This window comes from Dromaius novaehollandiae, chromosome 15, assembly GCF_036370855.1.
Source record: "Dromaius novaehollandiae isolate bDroNov1 chromosome 15, bDroNov1.hap1, whole genome shotgun sequence".
Taxonomy (NCBI): Eukaryota; Metazoa; Chordata; class Aves; order Casuariiformes; family Dromaiidae; genus Dromaius; species Dromaius novaehollandiae.
This window is the reverse complement of record NC_088112.1, coordinates 21,742,906-21,766,455: the sequence shown is the minus strand read 5'-3', so window position 1 is coordinate 21,766,455 and position 23,550 is coordinate 21,742,906. Positions and strand designations below refer to the sequence as shown.

General features: G+C 40.2%; 3 protein-coding genes across 4 annotated transcripts in view; 1 reads left to right on the top strand and 2 right to left on the bottom strand.

The window, feature by feature from the left end:
• AFF4 (ALF transcription elongation factor 4) overlaps positions 1-14,054 on the top strand; it is a 57,920-nt gene extending 43,866 nt beyond the window's left edge. For both annotated transcript variants that reach the window (XM_064521179.1, XM_064521177.1), the window contains 8 exons: positions 2,034-2,131; positions 3,677-3,740; positions 3,887-4,023; positions 4,425-4,496; positions 5,725-5,818; positions 6,946-6,989; positions 7,838-8,058; positions 8,682-14,054. In XM_064521179.1, coding sequence (XP_064377249.1) covers positions 2,034-2,131; positions 3,677-3,740; positions 3,887-4,023; positions 4,425-4,496; positions 5,725-5,818; positions 6,946-6,989; positions 7,838-8,058; positions 8,682-8,800 — 849 coding nt within the window. In that variant the 3' untranslated portion in view covers positions 8,801-14,054. The remainder of the gene's footprint in view (positions 1-2,033; positions 2,132-3,676; positions 3,741-3,886; positions 4,024-4,424; positions 4,497-5,724; positions 5,819-6,945; positions 6,990-7,837; positions 8,059-8,681) is intronic.
• A 665-nt stretch (positions 14,055-14,719) lies between these two features.
• Positions 14,720-17,245, bottom strand: LEAP2 (liver enriched antimicrobial peptide 2). Its single transcript, XM_026118309.2, has 3 exons — positions 16,640-17,245; positions 15,986-16,125; positions 14,720-15,000 (listed from the first exon to the last, which is right to left on the bottom strand). Exons 1-3 carry the CDS (start codon positions 16,724-16,726, stop codon positions 14,964-14,966), a joined length of 264 nt encoding a protein of 87 aa, XP_025974094.1. The 5' UTR covers positions 16,727-17,245; the 3' UTR covers positions 14,720-14,963.
• Positions 17,246-20,871: 3,626 nt separating this feature from the next.
• Positions 20,872-21,740, bottom strand: LOC112994131 (cytochrome b-c1 complex subunit 8). The gene is made up of 2 exons (XM_026118310.2): positions 21,478-21,740; positions 20,872-21,090 (listed from the first exon to the last, which is right to left on the bottom strand). Exons 1-2 carry the CDS (start codon positions 21,629-21,631, stop codon positions 20,996-20,998), a joined length of 249 nt encoding a protein of 82 aa, XP_025974095.1. The 5' UTR covers positions 21,632-21,740; the 3' UTR covers positions 20,872-20,995.
• Between the last annotated feature and the right edge of the window lie 1,810 nt (positions 21,741-23,550).

Below are 23,550 nucleotides of genomic sequence, written 5' to 3'. Positions count from 1 at the left end.
TAATATGCGGTTGAAGTTAAAATCTGATTAGTTTTAGATGTACATTTCTTTATGTTGTAGTGCTTAAGTACCTTAGAAGTTAATAAATAAGAAAATAATTTGGGAGAGCTTGTGGAATACTAATGCTTAACCCTACCAAATGCTTATGTTAACTAGTGAAATGTGATTAATATTCCTTTGATTACTGATAGTGTTTATTAATTGATTAATCTGTTTGTAAGAAATGTCACTAGAAAGCTGTTTACACAAAAGTAAATGGGACAATGAGGTCACTCTTCTCTTATTGGAGCAGATGCAGGCCTTGTTCTGATTTTAAGGAGAGCAGTAGCTTAGTCCATATTCAGTGCTAAGACTTCTCCATGAAGTTATAGATCTAATTTTATGATATGCTGGGACCACGAGCCCCAGAAAGATTCTAGCTCAGGAACGTAAGGAGTTCTTTGTGGTTAGAGAAAACACAGTTATAAAGATGATGCAGGAAACTTTTTTATTTTATTTATTCTTTTTAAAGAAATTTAGCTTAGGAAGATATTTAGATGATGGATTTAAAAATATTACAGGGATGGCGCTCTTAGGTCACTAATTTGTAATGCTGTGCCTTTTCATCAGTATATAAACATGTATAACTGGACAGAAGTTAGCATAGGAGGCCATCTAACAGTTTAAAGTGTATTATCAAACACGTAAGATGAACATTTTCTATTGTGTAGCCAGTTGTTGGACCACAGTATGTTTAACTTGGATGGATTTCACCTTTGTCTTTGTGATTCCAAAGTGTACTGAAGGGGTTGGTGTCATCTTGCTCTGAGTGCTCCGCAGGAGAGGCGCGAAGCCTGCGATGTAGGATGTGATTGCGCTTTGCAGCGGTTTAATCAACTGCAAACCTCACTAGTTGGATCTGCAATCTCTGAAGCTTTAGAAGCAAAGTCTAAAATTGATCAGGAAGAATAACTGGGGGGGAATTAAAGCAACAAGTAGACCTTATCAGTGCCAGAAAGTAGCTTAGTCACTGAGGTGGAGTTAGTGAAATAGCTTGACTAGGAGGCATGCTGTATTACTTTAGATGCCGATATCCTAAGATTTTACAAGCCTGGCAGGGTTGCCTGTATCGGTGTCTGCATAAGGCACTTTCAGGAAGCCTGCAGACAGTGAATTTACATTACAAACTGCTGCTGTGGCCTTTCTTATTCACTAGCATAGGACCATCTCTGAGCCAGTTGTTAATTTGTGTGATCTTTATGGTTTTTATACTTAAGCTATGCTTAGTCAGCCCTTTCTTGAAGTAATGTACTCTTCCTGTGTTCCACTTAAGTTTTGCTATTGTTTCTACGTTGTAATGGTAGACAGTACATTGCTGTGAAAATCTGGTACTTGTAACTCAAGGATCCTTCTAATCAGCAATAATTTGATAAATGTAGGTTATGAAATATATCTATATAGATGCCCTTAGGCCATTATAAACTGAGAGAGCTGAAAAAGCATATGAAGCTGGGGAGATGATGTTTTATACTCTAGCTACTGAGAACTGATCCACTTACGATTCATGTATAATTTTGGGGAGCAAGAATAGTGTGTTGTGAAGGCAATTAATATTTCTGCTTGAAGATGATCCTTATCCTTCTGAAATGTTAGTCTTTTCAAGGCAAAGACATTCAGCAAAGTGTAAGACTAGAAAAACAGGACTTTCCCATGCTGTTGTTTCTGGCTGACTGAAGTAGGGTTCAGAAACACCGCTAGGAAACCTTGGCTCCATTCTTTCCTCTAATGGAGATCTTTTGGTGTATTAGAGCTAGAAGCTTGATTATCGCTTATGTGTCTTCCTCTGCACCAGTGTGCTTTGAGAGCTCTGCTGAAGCGAAGGACTTTTGGAGGCTGTGTTGCTGTCTATGGTGAATGGCAGCCAAAGCAGCTGCAAAACTGACCGTATTGCATGTAATGTGTGATGTCATGGGAGACGTTTATACAACATACTTTTCTTGAAAATGATTTAACTATTCTTTAGATTTATTATTTGGTAATAATTTTCCTTGCAGGAAAAGATTCTGAACAATTCATCAAGCTGTCCTCCTGTGTCTACTCCATCAATGGAAAGTTCAAAGTCACGAAGAGCAAAACTTGTTTTTGATGACAGGTGAGAACAGTGGACTGTGCCTCGCTTGCACCTGTCTCTCCACGGGGACTTTAATCTCACAGCACAGCCAGGTCCACGTGGACAAGTGTTGTCTTTTTGCGTCACAGAAGATGTGAAGTACAATCTTATGCTCTGCAGGGCTGCGTGTTCCTGTAGTGATGTGCTTGTGTGACTGCTCTGTGCATCATTTCCTTGGCAAGCAGCGCAGCCCTTGCGAAGGATCTATAACTCGCCTTTTGCGTTCCTGCAGGTCATGAAAAGACCAAGCAGGGGACTCAATAGACCTGGGTTGCTCTGGTTTTTGAAATGCTGATGGGCCTGTTTCACCCTACCAGGACACTGCTGCTAGCTGTCTGCCTGTGCTCTTAAGCACAACAGGCTTCTTCTAGAGTCAGTAGCTGTTGTCATTCATTATAGAGAGGAGCGTCTGTTTTTGAAATTGCTAACTCACATGAGTTGTATGTGATTTAATTGTGCACTGTCAAAGAAAATTTCTTGAAAAGAACATAAAACAAATATTTTATACAAATATTTTGCTGTCTTATACAGACTTCAGGTTTCACTTTTACCAATTAATTCAAATCTTAACACAATTCTTTCTCTCAAAACATTTCCCTTTTAATTTGTCTTTAAACTCTTTAGGGATAAAATTATGGTTATGCCAGTAAGCAAAAGTAACTTCCTGGTTAAGAACCATTTGGAAATGGGAAACCTAGTTGATCAGTGGTTTTTCTCCTGATAGTTATTCCTAAACAAAAACTAAGTCAAGTGAATTTGATTGCAGAACGCTGTTGATCATTTAGGATTAAATAGGTTGCAGGGATTTGTCATTTTGTATTGTAATCAGAATTTTATATTCTAATTGTATATACAATTATATATAATTTTATATTATAATTTTTGAGACAACCATTTTGAGAGCAAAAAACCTGAAGGCAATTAACTGTTAAAAATGCTGATTTCAAGTATCTTTAATTCTTAGCCTAGTAAAATAGGATGGATGGGAGAATTTATTTTGAACTTTAGTCAACGAACTTGTAGGTATTGCATTAATTATATTGAAATGTGTAATTACACTTCTGTGAGTACCTACTGCTAATCAAGTCATGAGAGTCATTTAACATTGATTGTCGTGGGTGGCTAAGCATTAGCAATTAACATCTGAATGAATCTCGATTATTTTTATTACTATTATTTTCAAATATTTCACATCCACATTAATGCCAGCCCTGGAGGCACTGGATTAATTTGTCCTCAAATTTTTTGTTTTGTTTTTCTTTCCTCCCTTGCTGTTGGTTAATCATTTGGTTTGCTTGGCTATCAAATGCAATAAATTTACCCAAATCTTTATCAACTTACTTGAAATATTCTTTTGAATTACCTGAAACAAGACAACTAAATTTAACTGCTAAACAAGATTTATCATACTGTAGCACCTGTAATTTGAGGTACAAGAAAAAAAAAAAGATCAAGAAACCTAAGTCATAAAAGGAAATGCAGTATGGGTGGTGCCAAGTCCGTGAATTTCTGTCTCTTCTGTTGCAGGACTTACTCAGCTGATCATTATTTACAGGAAGCAAAGAAGTTAAAGCATAATGCAGATGCGTTGGTAAGTAGATCTCCAATATTTATCCAATGTTTGAACATTATACTGATTTTGTTTACTGCTTTTGTCATTTTGCTGCCCTTTGGTACTGGAGCTTTCTTGTATTTCTCTCTACATTTTTGTTCTTATTAATTTTTTTTTATTCTCAGTCTGACAGGTTTGAGAAAGCTGTATACTACCTAGATGCTGTAGTGTCGTTCATTGAGTGTGGGAATGCATTGGAGAAAAATGCTCAGGAATCCAAGTCCCCGTTCCCTATGTATTCAGAAACTGTGGAATTAATCAAGTAAGCATTGTAAAGCATATACAAAATTCAAGCGGGTGGGAAAGATTTTAGGAAAGTAGAGCTTCTAGATTTTACTATATTTTGCCACTTATTTTTGAAATCTCTCATCATTCATGAGTAAAACTGATTCATTCACCGTTTTGGTTGTGGAGGCTTAAAGTGTTTTCACGAAGTTTGAGATCCTTTCATCTAAGGTTCTTGAGAACTGTCTAAAAAGTGTAACACATGAAAAGCAAAGTCATTCCAATTATTATTGTCTCAGCATTTTGTTTGGGGTCTGAGAAAGATTCCTGAAATGGAAAACAATTGAAACTAGAAATTTATAAGAACTTCTGTGTTTGGTGATTAATAAAAGATAGTGTAAGGCTTTATTTTTGTTGATGTGATGTCTTTGCTTGTAGATACACTATGAAACTGAAGAATTACTTGGCACCAGATGCTACGGCTGCAGATAAGAGGCTAGCAGTGCTCTGGTATGTGTGTTCTGGTATAAATACAATGTGCTAGTTAGATTATTTCAGTTAAATGTTGTATTACATTGAGTTCTCAGGTGTTTCTGAATCAAATATATGAGTTTTCCTTTTAGCTGTATGTAAAGAACGTTGATACTATATATTGATCACTGTAAATTGAGGAAGAGGAGATGGTGATAACTTGGGACAAGTCTTTGAACTGTTAAGGAGATTACTTAATCTTTTCCTTTGTCAGTTTTTCCTAATATTATGTCAGTTAGTGCTTTTATTTTAGAATACGATTTCATTGATGTGATATCTATTGCAGTGTTGATGCAACAAGCTTGTTAAATAAAGTGGCTAGAAGGTCTTCCAACCTTTTATCCTCTTCAATGTTTTGGTAAAATTATGACTGAGCAAGTTATCTGTGGCTTTCCATTTTCTGTCTTTGATAATTATAATATTCAGAAATAATTGGCTACTACTGAATTAGATATGCATTCAGCTGATGTTGAGCTGTAACTTTGGTGACCTAAACCTTTGAGAAAGCACTGTGGTTGCATTAACTACCAGACTGTTTTCTGGTTTTGTGGTTCTTTTGCTTGTTTGTTTTTTAAGAAACAAATGCCAGCATGTGTTGATATTCATTTGAATGAATTTATAGCTGTGTTTTGAACCTTTTTCTTGGAAAGATGCACTTGAAACTAAACTGCATTCTTAAATTTGAATGGAGTAACATCAGAAAGGATGGGGTCCTAAAGGATCTACCACGTGTTCACCCACTGAGAGTTGGAAATTTGGATTTACTCTAAACAATCATCACTAGCCCTCCAGGTTATAGAAACCACTGTAGCAGGTAGTGGACCAGATCCAGTATAGCGTCAGGTGGGAAAAAAAGGGGAAGACATGGAGAATACAGTAGACTCAGTATGTCATGACATTGGCAAAGAATAAATGAAGCTCTTGTCTAGGAAGTAATTTGGTGTTGTCTCCTGAATTCAGAGCTGCACTAGTTATATCAGCAAAATCACTGATGGTGATAGTTTCAGCCTAAGGCAAAAAGTTACATACTTACTTCCTTGAAAGTTAAAGGTTGTTACGGATTTTTGAAAAGGTTACGACTAGAGAGTTGAATTTTCAGAGTTGGGAGAGAAAGCTTTAAACACACAGCTACTAGATTTTTGAACTTTGCTGAGTAGTGGTAACCTTGACTTAATTGTAAATGTTTTGCTCTTTTGTTTTCGGTCAGTCTTCGCTGCCAATCTCTTCTATACCTAAGGCTTTTCAAACTGAAGAAGGAAAGTGCATTGAAATATTCTAAAACTCTGACTGAACATCTTAAGGTACCTGCATGTGTATTTTCTTATAATATTAAAAACTCTTAAAGTTGAAGCTCCACATCACTCTAAATTCCTTTATCCAGTTTTCACACTGCTGCATTGAACTTTCTGGTACATACCCCATTTGAGACTGGGACCTTGAAAGTTTACTCAAGTTGAGTAGTTTAAAGCTGGGAAGAGACAGCATGACTGTAATGTTGTAACCCTGCTGGTCCTTGCACAATAGCTCTCCATTCATTATTTGATCTAGCTTTTGTCTACCTTAATAAATGAGTAACTTAGTAAGCTTGAAAGTGAGTTAAAAACGCTTTTCTTGCTGTAGGTATAACAAAGCCGAACCTTTACTTTCATGTTTAAGCTTAAGAGAATTCAGTGTCTAGGGGTATGTCATATGCAGCTGTCCAACCTTTGCAAAAGCTGGCATCAGAGCCAACTTCTAATTCACAACCAAATTAGTCTTTCTGAATTTTTCTTGTTTGTAGTGGGCTGTTCAAATTTCTTTTTGTGAATTTATCTAAATTCCTCTACAACTAATTTAAAAGCCTTTCAGGGAAAGGAGACCAAGAGACCTTCTTTGAATTTATTTGAATCAAGATGTTGCAGATGAGAGCCAATCATGATACTTCTGTAATGTTACTCGGTTCTGAATCTCAACTGAGACTTTCAAAGGAGCAGTTGGGAGTAGGTAGCTAATGGCATTGGGTTTCTCTGAAAATTCCAGCCCTCGCTCCTGAGGGAAAACAGGCTTCTAAAATGCCCAATTCTCTGAGTTTCAGCAAATATCTTTAATTGTTCAATGCCAGTAATAACAGATTTGTTCCAATTAATGGGCTGAAAAAATTAATGTTGTCCTAAGAGTCAACAGGATCTAATGTAAATAGTTAGAACAAAGATCTACTCTAATCCTACACATCTTTATTGGCCTGTTTTGTGTTGCTAAGCTAATCACTTGTTCTGTGTCTTAGCCATCATATTTTCCCAAATTAGAAAGTACTTTGATTAATATTATTCAGAATTTTGGTTATTTTTTTTAAAAAAAGGGACACAACCTCGTTTATTTAACGCTACTGTTGATAACCAGTTAAATATAAGCATAAATCAGGTGACAAATTTATTTTTTCCCCAAACAGAATTCCTATAACAATTCTCAAGCACCATCACCTGGCATGGGAAGGTAAGTAGTGAAAACTGCTACCTATTTCTCAACTTACACCTAGTTTTCTGAATAAACTGTGTGCCTGAGGTCATCAAAGAGTAGCTTTTCACTCATTAGAGTGGTGGTGGTTGTTAGCTAATTCCTGGTCTAGATTTTGATTCAGTTGTTCATGTAATTATTCTGATGAAAGGTTTGGAGGACTGCTGTTTATGATAGTGCTCCAAAGTAAGTTTGTCAGGCAACTCCTCATTGCAAAAAAGGGTATGTGGCATTAACACACAAGTCACTTATCTCAGTGAGTCTTGTTTTATATGCTGTTTTTTTGCCTCAGAACAGTAGATTTATTAAAGTGCTGCAAGCTCAGATGACTGCAGGCACTTACAGGGTTGCCTGCCCCATAGGATAGCAATTTACTTCCACTATTTAAAAGCTTCGATAGGTTAGTCTATCAAATTTCAAAATTTTGGGAGATGATTTCAGATTTCTCCTATGTTATGGAAAAATGAAATATTATCGCAGTGTAGTTAGAATTTAGTTGTGATTTGTGTCTTTCTTTTATTATTATTTAAAATTTATTTAAACAATGAATTTAAAATTTTGTTTAATGAAAAGATGAAGAGGTTTGGTGGTGAGGTTTGGTTATGAGGTCAAAGCACAACAGTGGTAGGATCCTTAGCAGTTAAAGCTCATGCATTTCATTTGTTGCAGGGCAAATCCTGACTTCTTGTTGTGTAAAGTGGGAGTGGTTTAGCGTTTCACATTCTGAGATGTGGAAAGAGAGGTCTTGAAGAGTCTTACAGCATGATACATCTGAAGTACATAAGTACACATTTTACAAATTCTAATACTTTTCTTTTGACAAGCAGCAAGCCTGTTGGTATGCCGTCTCCAGTGTCTCCAAAGCTGTCTCCAGGGAATTCAGGAAATTACTCTTCCGGGGCAGCCAACCCTTCAGGGAGTGGGTCTTCGGTGACGATCCCCCAGAGGATCCATCAGATGGCAGCCAGCTACGTCCAAGTTACGTCCAACTTCCTCTACGCCACTGAAATCTGGGACCAAGCCGAACAGCTGTCTAAGGAGCAGAAAGGTAAGGTTTGGCACAGGCAGGTTATAAAATCAGGTGTACCAAATCGTACTGAAATGCTAATAGGTTTTGAATTTTGGAATTATAGTTAACAATGCACAGGACACACAAGTGGGTGCTCCGCAAAGGAAAGCGGGAAAGTTATGCCTTCGTTTACAGTGACAACCTGGGCTCATTGTCATGGTCATTAAGGTGGTGGTGGAGATGCAATGTTTCCTTACTGGTTAGGAATGAAAAAAAACTTTGTTACATTTCCTCCAAGTTGTTCAGTATACTAAGATGAACTCAGTGTATTTCTGTTTCTGAAATTCTTATTTTAAGGGAATATGAACATTTGAGGGAAAATGCCAAGAAAGCTTTACAACAGTATAACCTTATTCTAATTATTCTTATCAACCAGCCTGTTGCAAAAGGGTAATAATGTCAACTAGAAAGAACCTTTTATATTTTTTTAACTATTATTGCTATTATTATTCCATCATACTGCCACCTTGCATTTCTTCCATCTGTCTTAACCTGAAAGATTTGAGCTGAAAAGATTGGGGTTTTTTAGCATGGTATTTTCAGCAGAGCAGACAATGTGAAAGAACATGTGCAGAGTTTAATCTGTGTTTTTGTTATTTTAGAGTTCTTTGCTGAACTGGATAAAGTTATGGGCCCTCTGGTTTTTAATTCAAGCATCATGACAGACCTAGTGCGTTACACCCGTCAGGGATTACATTGGTTGCGCCTGGATGCCAAGTGATATTTTGAACTGAAGGAATGGAAAATAGAACATGTTTTTCTCGCTGCCTCTGATTTATCTCCACAACACTGTGTCATGTCAATAAGGAAGACTGCCATAACACATTGCTTAGTTGACACTAAGAGCAAGGAATGCTTTCATGTCTCCCATCCTCATTTGTGTTTTGTGTTTTAATCCCAAATCATCTGGTTAATGGACTTCTTCAGTATTCCCGTTTTAAGTTATTTAAATATTTTAAAATTTGCTACATAAAAAGATGTAGTTTTGTTGATCTATCATGGATAGACCATTGGAATTCCAGTCATAATACATAACTATTCAGTTTAAATCCTATTTATTTTAATTCTTTTTTAATTTTGAAAAGCCCAATTTTGGGCAGTTTTAGCTATTTTTTCACTGAATTTACCCTTTCAAGTACTTAGCAGGAATTAAACGTAGACACTTTATTTAAGTACTTTGTGAGCTTTGTTACTCTGTAATGTCTTGTGGTGGTAGAGCCTGTACAAGAAAATAGGGTCGATAGGTTCTCAAGTGTAGGGACACCATACTTCTCATGCCTAATGCCTACGAGTCAACTAATAAATGACAACTACAGATTTATTATTGCAGAATTTGTACGAAATAGAAAAGTTCCAGATATTCTTCTACGTATTAAGATACTTCATTTAAATGAATTATAAAGAAATTTATATGGAAAAATATTTAATTGGATCTGACTTGGGTTGTTTTCAAGGCAGTTTCAAAACATCAGTTAACACTATAACAATCACAAAACATTACAGTAATTTGCATTTAATGTATTATCAAAGTAATGGTGTAGGAATGAACTTCAGTCTGAGCGGTGCGGTGCATACAGGAAAGGTTTCTGAAACGGACAATCTTGTGCTTTTTTGTATCTCTTCATTTAAAGTATGTTTTGTTTCCTTGCTTGTCATTATTTTGATACTTACAAAATCAGTCAACTTCATGGTTAAAAAACCAACGATAGCTGAATTCCTACCAGAACTGTCCTTTGTGTCTTTTGCATTGACTGAGAAACCAGGAATCTTACATAGAAATTGAGGTCCATTTTTTCCTTTTAGGGTCTGATAGTTAATGGACACTACAGCTTGACAGTGCAACAGCCATTGTGGGGTGGGGAGCACACCTGCGATTACAGGGAAATCGTCTGACTGTTCTGGCGCAGAACAGAACGGATTTACAAGTTGTATTTACCCCATGGTAATGAAGGTCCCGTTAATGTTTGACATGTTTGATGGAGCAGAATATTCCCTTTAGAGGGAGCGACTTGGTGCAACAGAAGTGGTTGGTGGAGTTGCAGTTGACTGCTCTTAAAACGTGCAAACCAAAGTACCTTTCCGCATAAGGTGCTTGTCTGAGTAAAAGGTTTAAAATGCTACTGCTTTCAGTATTGCTTAGTGCCCCTAACATGTCTGGTGTGCCTTATGCCTTACTTTTAGATGAAGATTTTATGAACTGTTTACAAGATGTTTTACAGCAGGACCAGGTATACTGTATGCAGTGGTCTTCTGCAGTACTTTGGTAAAATTCCATTTCCTTTTTAAAAGTACTAGTGTCTGTCGTACGAGCTGACTCCTCCTTGCAGTGATCTCCTTTTGAAGAGTCAAACTCTGAACACATTAGAGTGAGATTGTGGAATGCTGCTTTGTTTTATCTCCCATTTAACCCTTTACTCTGTACCAGATATGAACGTGCATGTTCAGGAAAATTATTGCACTAAATTTTTGTGTAGTTGTAGTTAAGTGCCAAAATGATGGCAACCTCGAGAGAAGGAATAGAATTCTACGCTCCTTAGTACTGCAGTATGTCCTATGGGCTTTAAGAGTTTAGGAGTTTTGCAAATTAGTAACCTACTAAAAGGTAGCTGCATATTCGTAGAGCTTCCTTTGCGTTCCAACTTGTTTTGTACTTCCAGAAAAGCTTTGCTACGTACAAACTGATACATAGTTAACAGACCTGTGACTCTTTTTCATTATAGCTGAACTTACTTTACTGTTCAGGTCTGTCAGAGCATCCTTTCTATTGAATCACTGTGCAAGATCATGTTTCTTTTAGTGTTTGCTGTTCAAGACAGAACTCTGTACCCTCAAACTCTGCATCTTGGTTAATGGGACACTGTCAACTATTTTTTCTTTAATACTCTAAAGTGCCTAGCACACTTTTGACGCTATGTAAAAATACCTTCTTAGAAGTTGCATTCATAGTTTATTTTTTGTGTAGTGCTGCACTAGCCAGCATGGCTGTTTTTTGGCTTGCTCCTTCGTGCACAGGTACCATTACTGTAAGCAGGAATGGTCTCATCTCTGGGAATTTTTTTTCCTTAACTAGAGTCCCACAAATACCTTTTGGTGTCATGCAAAATTGGTCTCTTAAAAATGTATCGCTTATCCCTAGATCAGTGGATCTTAAATTGTCTTCAAGTGACCAGAAGACTTCTTACAGTCTAAAAACATGGACCTGAACTGGTTGAAAGTGTCCCACCTAAACAGTATACTTTGTAATGAAATATCCTCTAGAGTGCTGTCCCAGGTTTCCTATCTACGTGGGAGATATGCAGTGGTCCTTTTAATTGAAAAGAAATGCCTTGCTCATCTGTGGCTATTTCAAATAGATAAATTTAAATTTGACAATTCCAAAGCATATCTAACTTGGGATTTACCGTTGTTACAGAGAGAAAAGTTATGTACTTTGTCAGATTCCATAGCTAAAACAAAATGCAGATACTCGATAAGCTTCCATCCCTCTGTCAAAATGCAGGCTAACAGTCCAAACCTGTCCTCTCTCGCTTCTAAACAGCAGCGGTGGAAATGCCTGTCGCTCGAGCACTGGTGCGAGTTGCACGAGTGACCAATGATGAGGGAATCCCCAACTCCTGGCTTCCTAAACGATTCTCTAGGCGATTGTATATGAAATACATATCAGCATGGTAATTTTAATTCCCTCACTGAATGCAGCCCCAGTTGGTGAATCTTAAAAATGGCTTAATCAGACTAGGCTTGCTCAGATATCAATATTAATCGATTTTTGCTGTCAGACTTGCGGGTTCCTAGGTGATAAGGTGCAACCATTTATAATTATAAACAAATCTTCAGGACACCAGAGTAAAACAGCCCAAGATTTTATTTTGATTTGAAACTATTAGCCATAAAGGAGAGCATATGGATGGCTCTTCTTGGCTTTTGACGGCAGTATGCAATTTGTATTGTATGTGTCTTTTAATATATATGTATATATATATGAACTCAGTCTGTCCAAAGTATATGTTATACTTGTTTTTAGATTATGGTGCAACTGACTATATTGATATATTATTTATTGAGTGCTGAATCACCATCTTATTGGTGATAAATCTTGCATATTATACAGGAGTGCAATGTATATTCCTTTAGATTGCTGAGGCTTGATTGCTGTGATAACAAAAAATGCCCTGAAATGTATTTATGAATGGCCCCAACATACAGAGAGTCAGTACTTTATGAGAAAAATGTAGTGCTTGCCTGGGGCAAGTAAAATAAAGCCGTAGGCAGATAAATATGTAGTTTGCCAAAATGGGAAACTAGGGGAAAGAGAGACTACCTTTGCTGTATTTAATATTTCATTTACCTAACAGATATTTACTGTCACTGCAGTGTTTATATTAAGGCAGATACAAAAGGGCCTGAGCAAGTCAAGTTTGAATTACCCATTGGGGAGTAAGCAACTTCCAAATTACTAGATTCCTGATGAGTATTTTGGTCAGGGTTTAAATTGCTTTGTGTAACGAATCAGTGTTATGGAAAACTGTATGTTTCCAAGCAACAAAGTTAATGCTAAATACCTTTAAATATAAAGAATAGCCAAAGCTTTTGCTAGCCAACTCAGACGAATGCAGACCTATTCCAGGAGACAAATTTCCCAAGTATGGAAGTTACGTGAGCTCAAACAATCAGGGAATCATGTTGTATGTCTGACTCCATTAGTTTTGAAGGAATTGGTCTCTGATGCCATTTGAAAATAGCAGTGTTGGGGTGGGGGGAGGCAGGGAGGGGAGGGTTAGCTATAAGGTAAATCGATCCCGATCTCGGCGTGAGCACGGCGGAGCAGCAGCTCTGCTCTTTGGTGGATGGGTCTTTGGGGCATCGCTGGCTCTTTGCTCTCTGCCAGTGCTCAGCTGAGTTTCCACTGAACAAACGATACCGAGCAATTTGAAATGCTGTGTTACAGCATAGAGTTTCTATAGGCTATCTTTATGTAAATGCTTTACCTATTTTAATTTCATCTGGAAACTTAATAGAAATGTATCCATTCCTGTTGTGACTGTCCCCATGTGCTAACGGAGCTGATACGGGCGGATTGGGATGCAGTGTTCCCGCTCCTCAGTTTTTATATGCAACCCTAAGCAAGGACGCAGTTGGGTGCACAGTACTTTGCAGCCCCCGGGTTTGGCTGCATTGGCATTATACATCTGACAACTCAACTCTAAGGACCAGGCATGACTTTTGCAAGCACAGTTACTGACATTTGTATCTGGTCCCCCTTTTAAATTGTTTTAAGAAATTTTGTATATGGAGGATAAAGTGCTTATATATTTATTAAAAATCCTTTATCTTATTTGAAATTATTATTTGGTGAAGAAGGGTTTTTCTTTTGGGGAGGGTTTGTGGGTGGGGGAAGGTAACTTTTAAGCTGTCACTTATAAATGAAGCCCTTATTAATCATACAGAAAGGTACTGTTAGTAACTAATGGGATGTCTCTGTTTTATGCTTTGTACATGACAAGTCCATGTGTTACATTTTGTTTCTATCGAAATATTTAGGCATCTGTCTTCAACCAAAACCTAAAAAAAAAAACTGTGATTTTATTTGTTGCAATACATTTGAAATTTCAAAGGGTACTTTGGGGCTCAAAAATTAGGATTTCTAAGTCAGTATGTGCATTTCACGTAATAAAGCTGTTAATGGTGAGCAAAGTATTATATACTAACTAGATTTTTTCCACATCTGTATAGTATATTCTATGTATTTTGTGGTATTGAGATTATAGAAAGTTTAGTGTCTGAAACATGCGTTTAATGTGTATTTTTAAACAAATTTATGGCAATTAAAATATTTGGAGAAAAGGGTATCACATTTCAATTTGTAAAGATCTTTTTAACTACTGTGTCATTAAAATGCTTTGTACAATGCAAAACTGTAACTGGAGAAACTAAGTTTAATAAATATCAAATAGATTTTCTGTATTAAATTTTAAAAACACTGTGCTCGTATCTCTCAGCTGGGCTTTGTCCTCAGTGGTATTGCATTTTTAAGCAGACTTTTCGGCTCCTAATACTCTACGTACGACAAAGAAAAATGGCATTCAGTATTTAGGTGTCCCAGACCTGTTCATATTTGCCAATCTAAAGTGGCTCTGTCAGTCCTCCTAGTTAACATGCCTCTCATCAATATCAGATTTTAATCCAATTGTTTTAAAATAATAAGCATTTCAGTGAAAAAAGTCACCGTATGTATTTTCTTTAAGTAAATTTGAGTAGAAGTATATAAAAGTAATTAAATACTTTTCCTTCCCAGTTTCACCTGGTATATTTGGCATAGTGAAAGCGCTGTCAGTATCGTTTCCAGTTTGCTCCCTCTTTCCTTTCTGGGAGGCCTTTATTTGAAGTACTGTTAAGATCCCGGCTGTGGAAGCTGAAAGTCAATGAGATGGAGGCATGATCTACCTCTTGTGCTTGCCAGGTTGAGGGATAAATGTCTAAAGTCCAGCTTGCAATACGCACTTCTATTTGGAACGTCTCGTGTGTGCTCCCATATGTTTTGCTAACAGGACGCAAGGAAAACTGAGGTTATTTGTGGAATATAAATGTTTAATTCACACTTAAAAAAATATATATATGAACAATTACAAAAACAAAACAAACATGAGATGCAGAGTCCTTTTATTGAGCCTGGCAAAAGAGTCATCCTGCGGTGGGTGCTACAGAGGCGCAGCGTGAGTTAGCACATGCTCTCAAGCTCTTTTTGAAGTCCTTTCATACCACAGCGTTGAATATATTTAGTTGGTTGATTCAGTGCCCTGGCTTTTGAACAGTCAATAATAAATATTTCACGAGTAGAGCAGAGCAGCATCAGCAGTAACAGGGACAGATGTTCTTGTAGCAACAGGTCACTCGTAGGCTGTCCTAAGGAAACAGCGGTTTTTCCTGGAAAAGGAAACAGTGTCAGGCACTGAAGGTGCAGCCTGGCAGTTGTGTAGGGCTCAGACAGGTGTCTATGTGCTTATCAGCACGCGTCTTACTCAGCTGTTACAGCAGAGCTCAGAGCTCATGTCGCAGTGCACATTGCATTCAGCTCCTTTTAACCTGGGCCGGTTTGTCTTGATTCATTTTATGTTCTTTGCACAGTAACTCCAAAACCCATGAGACCCAGGGCTATATAGACAAGCTCTGCCGTACAGCTTAGATGCAATGGAAATCCCTTTCTGTCTCTTATAAGAAACTGCTGTTACAGTTCACTCGGGTTAACCAGCAGACAAAACGATGTCTCTGCATGTAAAATAGCAATTTAACTGCCATTTTCTGCTATATGTAAATATAATAGGAAATGGTGTATATTCTACCCTTTTTCCATTTGCTTTCCGGTATGAATACAGCAGGTGCCACACAAATCAGCCTTCAGTCACCAAGTAGTAATTTGGTTGACTGATCCCTTTTATTTATACCTAGTTGGATGATTTGCTTGTCTAATGTCCATGAGGACTGATGAATATTTGATTTTGATCTTTTAGTGCTCTCAAACTATGAATTTAAGTAATCACCTAAAGTGATTACTTTAAGGTGAGATACTGCTTTTAAATAATATATGCTTTAAAATGAACAGTGTTGGCTTTAAGGATTAACTTTAAGGCTTTTAAGTGGTTACTCAAAAGCTACCTGGAATCCTGTGTTCTCTTTTGAAAAGATGTTATTTTGGGTCGCAATGGAAAGGACTAAGGCTGGTTATCAAGGGCACTTGGACTCTGTTCCGTGCACTGTTTGCGTTGCTTACAAAAGAGGTCTAAATTTGTTGCTCCATCCCTCCTACAGATATCTTTCTCCAGAACAGAATTAGCTCCGTATCTTGGCCGGGTGTCAGGAAAAGGGTTCTTCCTCTACATAACACAGCATTGATGAGGATTAGTGAAGTTACCTGCACAGCATTGTGATGCATTCGCTGTTATCTCTGCATGAGGCACCAACGGGTCTCAGCGCGACTCCTCTCCAGAAGGGCGTCATCCGCCGCTGGCGGGTTAGCCGGGGCTGCAGCTGGCGCAGGGAAGCGCAGCGTGTCTGAAACAGAGTTGAAGTGCAGCAGTCAGGAGCGTGCAGCAGCCGTTGGCAATTCATTCATTCTGATGTTGAGCTCAATAGACTTAAAAATTCTCAGCAAAGAACTTTAAATCTTTCTCCTTGTTCTCAGATCATAGCATTCCCAGTTAAAAAAATATATATATATATATTTTTGCTTTTATATATATATAAAAAAATTGCTTATATATATATTATATAATATATATATAATTGCTTGTATTCTAACCCTAAAGAAATAAAAGTTAAATATAAAAATTAACTAATTTTTTTTTAGCTGCCTTGGAAGGCAAGGCACCTTGCTTGCTGAATTATGTCTCGGAGTAACCTGGCCTTCACTAGGCACTTACTCTGCTTCAGGACTGCTGGCTCTTACGAAAGAGCTCTGCTGTGACCTCTAACTCCTGCCAGTTATTCTTGTTTGTGAAAATCGTAACACCTTTTATTAACTGCCTGACCATTTAAATTAGCACTTTAAATCATTATCTCCACTTACCTGGCTGAGCAGCAGTGAACAGAGTAAAAAGACAGCCATGGCTTTCCAACAGTGCATCGTCACAATATGGGCTGCTGCTTTGAGCATAGGACCAGTCTTGGGCGGAAGAGGTCCTGAATAAAACTTCTGAGTGTCAGCTCGATTTTTATAGACTTCATTCTCTTATCATTGCATCAGCTGTCAGTCATCACAGGGACAAAGTTCATTTCAGAACAAGGGAGAATTACCAAGTTAGCATCTACTGCAGTGATCTGGTTCAAGGCTTATCTAGCTAGCTAATGATTTACTTTGCTTCCACTTGTACTTTGTCTGGTCAGCTAACGAGATGTGCCAACTGTTCCTTTTTTAAAACCTAATGTTACCAGAACTCCATTGTGTATCTGTATGCAAAAGGGCAGGTGGCCCAAAGTATTATGGTAAAAATCAAAACCGATAACCTTATTTGACTTCTGTGACATTTGCAGTATATGCAGCTTTGAGCTTGTCAGCTGGGAGAAAATACTGTCTTATTATTTTGTGCAGAGAACTGCATACCCTTCATACTGCTCCTCCATCTTTAAAGAATCATGAGCAAGTTATTTAACCTTGCTTTCCACAGACAGAGCAGTTAAAAAGTAGATACAATACTTTACAGATGTTTTTTGGAAACTGTGTTGTACATGATAAATAATAGCCCTCTTCTTCCAAGGATCCTAATGTATAGTTAGAGATGATAAACTCTAGATAGCTAATCCCAAAGTTAGTAGAGGAGACTGCTGCAAGGATTTTCTGGAGTAAATTGAGTTGTTCCATGTGGCAGGACTACGGTTTCTTTACAGGAGCTGTCTCTGGTGTCGTCTGCCTGTGTATCTTGCAGCTCAGCTCACGATTAGTCTTCTGGAAGGAGCCCGCAACAACTCCCATTGAAGTGGTCAAGCAGTCTGTAATTAAGAGGAATCTTAAACTTTTCTAGGTTGAAAAGATAAGGGATTGCAGCAGTCTAGGGAGAAAGAAGCTAAAATGAACTTTCTATTACTTCTCATCTCATCTAAAATCCTCTCATCTTGGAAAAATAAGACAAGCGTGAGAAATGTATATCTAAGATCAGTAGCCTGTAAATGCATTCCTTGCTTGTACTTGCTCCTCCTCCTTGTTTGTGCTGTCTGACTCCCAAATTGGTCTGACTCCCAAACGTAGCCCTGTAGGCTGCATCTCTCCAGTAAAAGATTGTCGAGATTGCAGAAAGTAACATAATAAAGAGAATATCTGTTATTCCTGTCAAGTACTACATGTAGGCTGCATAGCACACTTTAAGTTCCTTCAGATAGAAAACTGTTGTATAAAATAATAAACTATGATTTAGCTAAACTATGATTTAGCTAAACTGCAAGTACAAATCTGGATATTAGAAGCTACAATTTTATGTGATTGCTTAATAAGAACAAGCAAGTGCCAGCGTGGAAGATGTTACTTAATTAAGATAATGCTATGTTGTCAGATTACCTGCCTACCAGATGATTACCCCTTAGCCCAAATTTCACTGGGATTAAATAGAAACCCTTTGCAGCATATTGTCCACAACATACTATTGGAGGATTTGTTCCTTTCCTTGGGTTTGTCCTCTATTCTTTCCTCTCCCCTATTTGTCTTATTTCCTGTGAAGAACAATCAAAACCCTTCTGTATTTCCCATTCCTGGGTCTTATGCAGGGAAGAAAATAAGATGATAAATCATGGCAGATCAAATAGCTGAACTTGAAAGTTTCTTTTGCAGTTGGCTGTGAATTTTTCAGTTGTTTAATCCCATTTCCTTCTGTACACGCATCTAAGTTCTAATTTCTGCAATTTCTGCTAGGCACTACAATAGAACAGAGATGGGAAAACAAGAGGCAACAGTAGTCTTGACTTCACCAGGGGAGGATTTGAAATGGCAGCTGTATTCTCAGTTCTGGCAGTAGTGCCCTCTGAGTCGTCGTTTTTCAAGTGCTGGGGGGTTTTTTTGGCTAGGTAATACTAGCGCTTTGTGGAGGTGTGGCAAAAGCAAAGTTGTTTCGTTTCTGGGACAATCTGGCCTTCGAGGTTACTAACAGCATCAGTTCACAGTTGCACATCCCTTTCAAGAAACTAGTTTCTAGGGCAGAAAGCAGCAGTCTGTTTACTCTGTGCAAGAAAGTAAAAAGCTCTAATTATGCTTTGTTTCCATGTGTGCAAATCCAGCACAGTCTGGTTGTCTTATTATTTGCAAACCAGGTTGAAAGCAACAGCAAAGATGGAGCTTCTAAAAATTTTACCATAAGAAGCTGTTCTTTCTGTTGTCACCTCAACATTTGCCAAAGGGAGAACAGAAATGAGATGACTGAAAAAATTTTGAACACATTCAGATTCTAAAATACCCACCAGTCAATCTTGCAAATGATACATGTCCAGCAGGAGCCAGTGCTGCTAGTGGTTAGAGAGGTTCCAGGTTTTGCATCCCACGCTCTACCTGGCAGGCCTGGAGCTGGTGGCAGTGCCAGCTCAGCACTATTGGGACACTGCCTGCGGAAGCCAAGCCAGAAGCAGGCCTGCCCTGCCTGCCGCCTGCCTGCCGCGGTTGTGCTGGGGCGAGACGGGCAGCTAGCGCCCGGGACGGCTGAGCTGCTGCTGGAGGGGAACTGCCAGCGGTCTCAGTCCATCTGAACGTGCCGTGTTGTTTACACAAGTCTAGTAGCTGGTTCACAGATAGTTCAGCTGTCTGCACGCAGGGGCAGAGACCTCATACGAAAGCCTGGGACGAGCTGCTCGCTCACTTTCAACAGAATTGCTGAGAAGAAAAGCATTTAAAAAGAGGTATTGACTGAAGCTATCACCATAACAGTTTCACGTGCTATCATCTAGGCTCCAAATCGGCTTCCATAGCTGCTTATTATGCCTATATTATTAGGATCCAGTAAGAGTTTTTAACTAAACATGTCTCTAGACATCTTTGCCAACTCCCACTTGTAATAGCCCGTTTAATACTCCCTTCTTGCTTAAGCTGCCAAGAAAATACCAGTAAGCCTGAGTTAAATTTGAGTACAGAGTATCTTCTGGCACCACTTGCAGCACTGGATGGCTGTTACGTTGCTTCTGTTTATGCTAACCTCCCACAGCACTTAGAGCAAATACAAAAGCAACAGGAACATCCATCCATAGGACTGCATTTAGATTGGGCTTTTCAGGCAGCATATGCTTTTTATACATAGGCATCCAAAAGCATTCGAATACAAGATTTCCATACCCACCCTCCACCTTCCTGCAGCTAGAAGCCAAGATTCTTTGTCTGCGTGACAATCAGCCCCATGAGCCCACGGAGAAAGTAACACAGAAAACCTTCACTCCCTCTCGGTGGATAAGATATGCCCTGTGCAAATCTCCAGTACCAGCTGGAGAATAGCATGACAAGGAGATAAACGTGTTACATTGCTTGATGCAAGAGCTCAAGACAGAAAGGAGGAAAAGAAAAAAAGATAAAGGAGCTAGACCGAAGTTCTGGACTTTTGAACAGCAAAGTTTTTTATGTACTTAGAGCCACTGGCTGAATTTCCTAGTCCCATATAAAAAAAATGAAGCCAAAACAACAACCAAACTAGTATTAGTGTTTGTTTTTTGTTACTGGAAAGATCATTTGGCAATAGGAAAACTTACTGAAAATAATCATTTTACGCGAAGTTATTTAAATCGTTTTCAGATGCTAGAACAACCAATTCTCCTGGTAGCTTCAAAGAAGAAACTTCTAATCCAGCTTGTTAACCCCATTCAGACATTAGAATTGCAGTTAGCATCTGATTAACGTTAATAAATATGCTAACCAAGTCACCATATAGAGGGTCAAAGTCCGCTTTCACTTCTGAGCCATCAGCCAGCCCATGCTATTCTTGGTCAATATCAGATAGACTATTTGTTTTTCACAGAGATCAAGGCTAGAACGTGTCCTATTTCCTATTTCAAGCAAAGAGGAAAAAGAAATGATCAGTGATGGAATGATAAAGGGCTCAATGAGCTTATCACTGACCCCTTACTTCAAATCATCTATTGCTAAAAACAGCCCTTACAACATTAAGTATACTGAGAAATGTTTCAGAGAAGCAGGAGCCAAAAAGGCTGGAAATGCTCTAAAATAAAAGGTATGAGCATACAGAATTTTAGTCCAACTATCGTTCTATACAGAGTGAACCAGCCTGGCATTTGATGCCACTCATCTTAAACATTTCAAGACACTAATTGCACACAAAGTTGGAGGACAGAGTTTATTAGACAAGACTTATCTCCCTGTTAATAGCTTTTTTTAAGTCATGTGAACGCACTTTGTAACAAGAAATTGATAATACAGTGAGGCAACATATCCATAATAACTCGTTTACTGGTCGTTTTCATAGTCAGCAGGATTCTTCCTCTTCAGTCTCTCAAACTCTTGTGTCCCCCAGGAGTAAAGGAGATAGGCTCCCACAAAGGCTGAAAAGAAAAGAAAAATTAGAAGTTGCACTGCACTAACCACCAGAGCAGCCTGAATTAGTGAGCTTACGCCCCTTTTGGGACACGCGGGCAAGCAAACACTACACAAGGCCGCTGCGGTCCAGCTGATGACCCTGGACGTCCTTGGCAGCCCCCCCGGCATCCTTGGCAGCCACAACCGCTCTGGCAGCCCGGGCCGCCTCCTGTGCCCGAAATGGCGGGGCCCAGGGAAACGGGGGGGCTCGCCCGAGCCCAACGCGGCTCCTGACACCATTTCCCCCCGCCCCAGACAGGCCTGAGGCGGCTCCTGACACCGTCCCCGCCCCGGTGCAGTCCTGAGGCGGCCCCCCACCCCCCGCCCCGGCCCGGCCGGGCTCCCGCACTCACGGGGCGCCACCTTGAAGACCTGGGAGCTGAAGCGCCGCCACACGTTGGGCAGCCCGTGCGAGAGGACGTTGGGGAAGGCGCGCTGCTCGAAGGGCGAGAGGCTGTAGGTGATGACGTGCCGCACCCGCGCCAAGTTCCCGAAGTGGATGCCCATGGCTCGGCCCCGGCCCGGCCCCGCCGCCGCCCGCTCCGGTCACCTTGCTGCCGGCCTCACAGCGCCGCCGCCGCTTCCGCTTCCGCTTCCGGGGCGCGCGGCGGCGGCGGGCAGGCGCGCGCCACCTGCAGGGAGCCGCGGGAGCCTGTTGGCGCAGCGCGCAGCCGTTGGCGCCACGCGCCCGCCCCGCCCCCCGGCTGCTCCCTCAGCGCGGGAGCCCAACGGTCGGTGCTCAGGCAGCCTGTGCCCTTGTCAGCCTGTGCCCTTGTCAGCCTGTCCCTCTGTCAGACTGTGCCCGTCGGACTGTTCCCCTGTCAGACTGCCCCTCTGCCGGACTGTGCCCGTCAGACTGTTCCCCTGTCAGCCTGCCCCGGTCAGACTGTCCCTCTGTCAGACTGTCCCCCTGTCAGACAGCCCAACAGTCAGTCCTCAGGCAGCCTGGCCCCCTGTCAGCCTGTCCCTCTGTCAGCCAGCTCAACCATCAGTCTGTCCATCAGTCTGCAGTCAGCCAAGCCATCAATTCATTCGTCCGGCAGCCAGTCCGTCAGTCAACCAAGCTGTCAGTGTGCCCATCTGTCAGCCAGCCAGTCCCTCTGTCAGTCAGCCAAACTGTCAGTCCGTAAGTCAGACAAACGATCGGCTCGCCAGTCAGTCAGCCAGTCAACCAAATGCCCAGGTAGCCAAACTCTCCGTCAGTCCGTCCATCAGTCTGTCAGCTGGTCCATCCATTAGTCTCATCAGTCAGCCAAACCGCCACTCAGCCAGTCCATCAGTCAGTTCATCCATCCATCCGTCAGTTTGCCAGTCAATCCATCCGTCAGTCAGCCAGTCTGTCCATCAGTCAGTCTGTCCATCAGCCAATCCATGTCAGCCAATCAGTAAGTCAGTTGGTCCATCCATCACTCCATCAGCCAGTCCATCCGTCAGTCCGTCCATCTGTCAGTCAGTCCATCAGTCAGCCCGTCCCTCAGGACCCACCACTCCGTCAGGCCCCACCATCCAGTGTGGGTCAGCCCGCCCCAAATCACCCCCCGGTGCCCCGTGCCGCCCCCTCCCCTCACCCTCCCCTCGCGGTGTGGCACCGGCGGGCTGGCTGCTTCAGCTGCAAGAGCGCTCCGGTCTGACCAACACCCTTCACAGTCGGCCACTTTCCAAGAACATTGCAGAGCCAAGGTCTGCAGCGTTGCACCTTTTACTAGCTGCATTACAGACTTGTGTTTCTTCAACATTTCCACCAAGGTATTGTATTTACTAACACTGGAGATAGGATAGGTTATGTAAAGTTGAGGCCTATCGACTACGCAAAAATCACACCGTATCTATCACTGTTACCAGATTCCCTCAGCATTCATACCTTTTTTTTAATACTGAGCAAATTATCCTGTGCAGTTAAAAACAAGTGTTATTCATGAAATTTGGCAAATCGTACAGTTTGTTTTGGCTTGTGTTCTACCCCAAAATATGTAATCCATTTGTTACAGCAAAGGCCTTCTGAAGAATGGAAACGTCATTGGGTAGGCACTTTAAAGGAGAATAAATAATGTTTTGTTTAGAGCCACAGTGGGGAAAAAGTCACGAACTGGAACACTCCATAGAAGCGGTAAGGGAATATTTATTAACTGCTCAGAAATACAAAATAATTCCCAGCATCTTCACAGAAGAGGCCACTGGCACAGGTAACCTTTCTGTGGCAATCAATCCTGTCTGTCATGCCTCTGCAGCAAGGCACCTTTATTGTGCTTAATGTGTATTACTGCAGACCAATGGTGTGTACAAATGTAAGTTTATCCTAGAGAATGTAGTCTAAACCTTTAATCTGTTACAGAGGTTACATTTTTCTGAAATTGTGCTTGGATTTTAGCTGACCCAAATGCAGTTTCTTTAGCTTAAGTTAAGCATTTTGTCTTAAATAGGCTTTT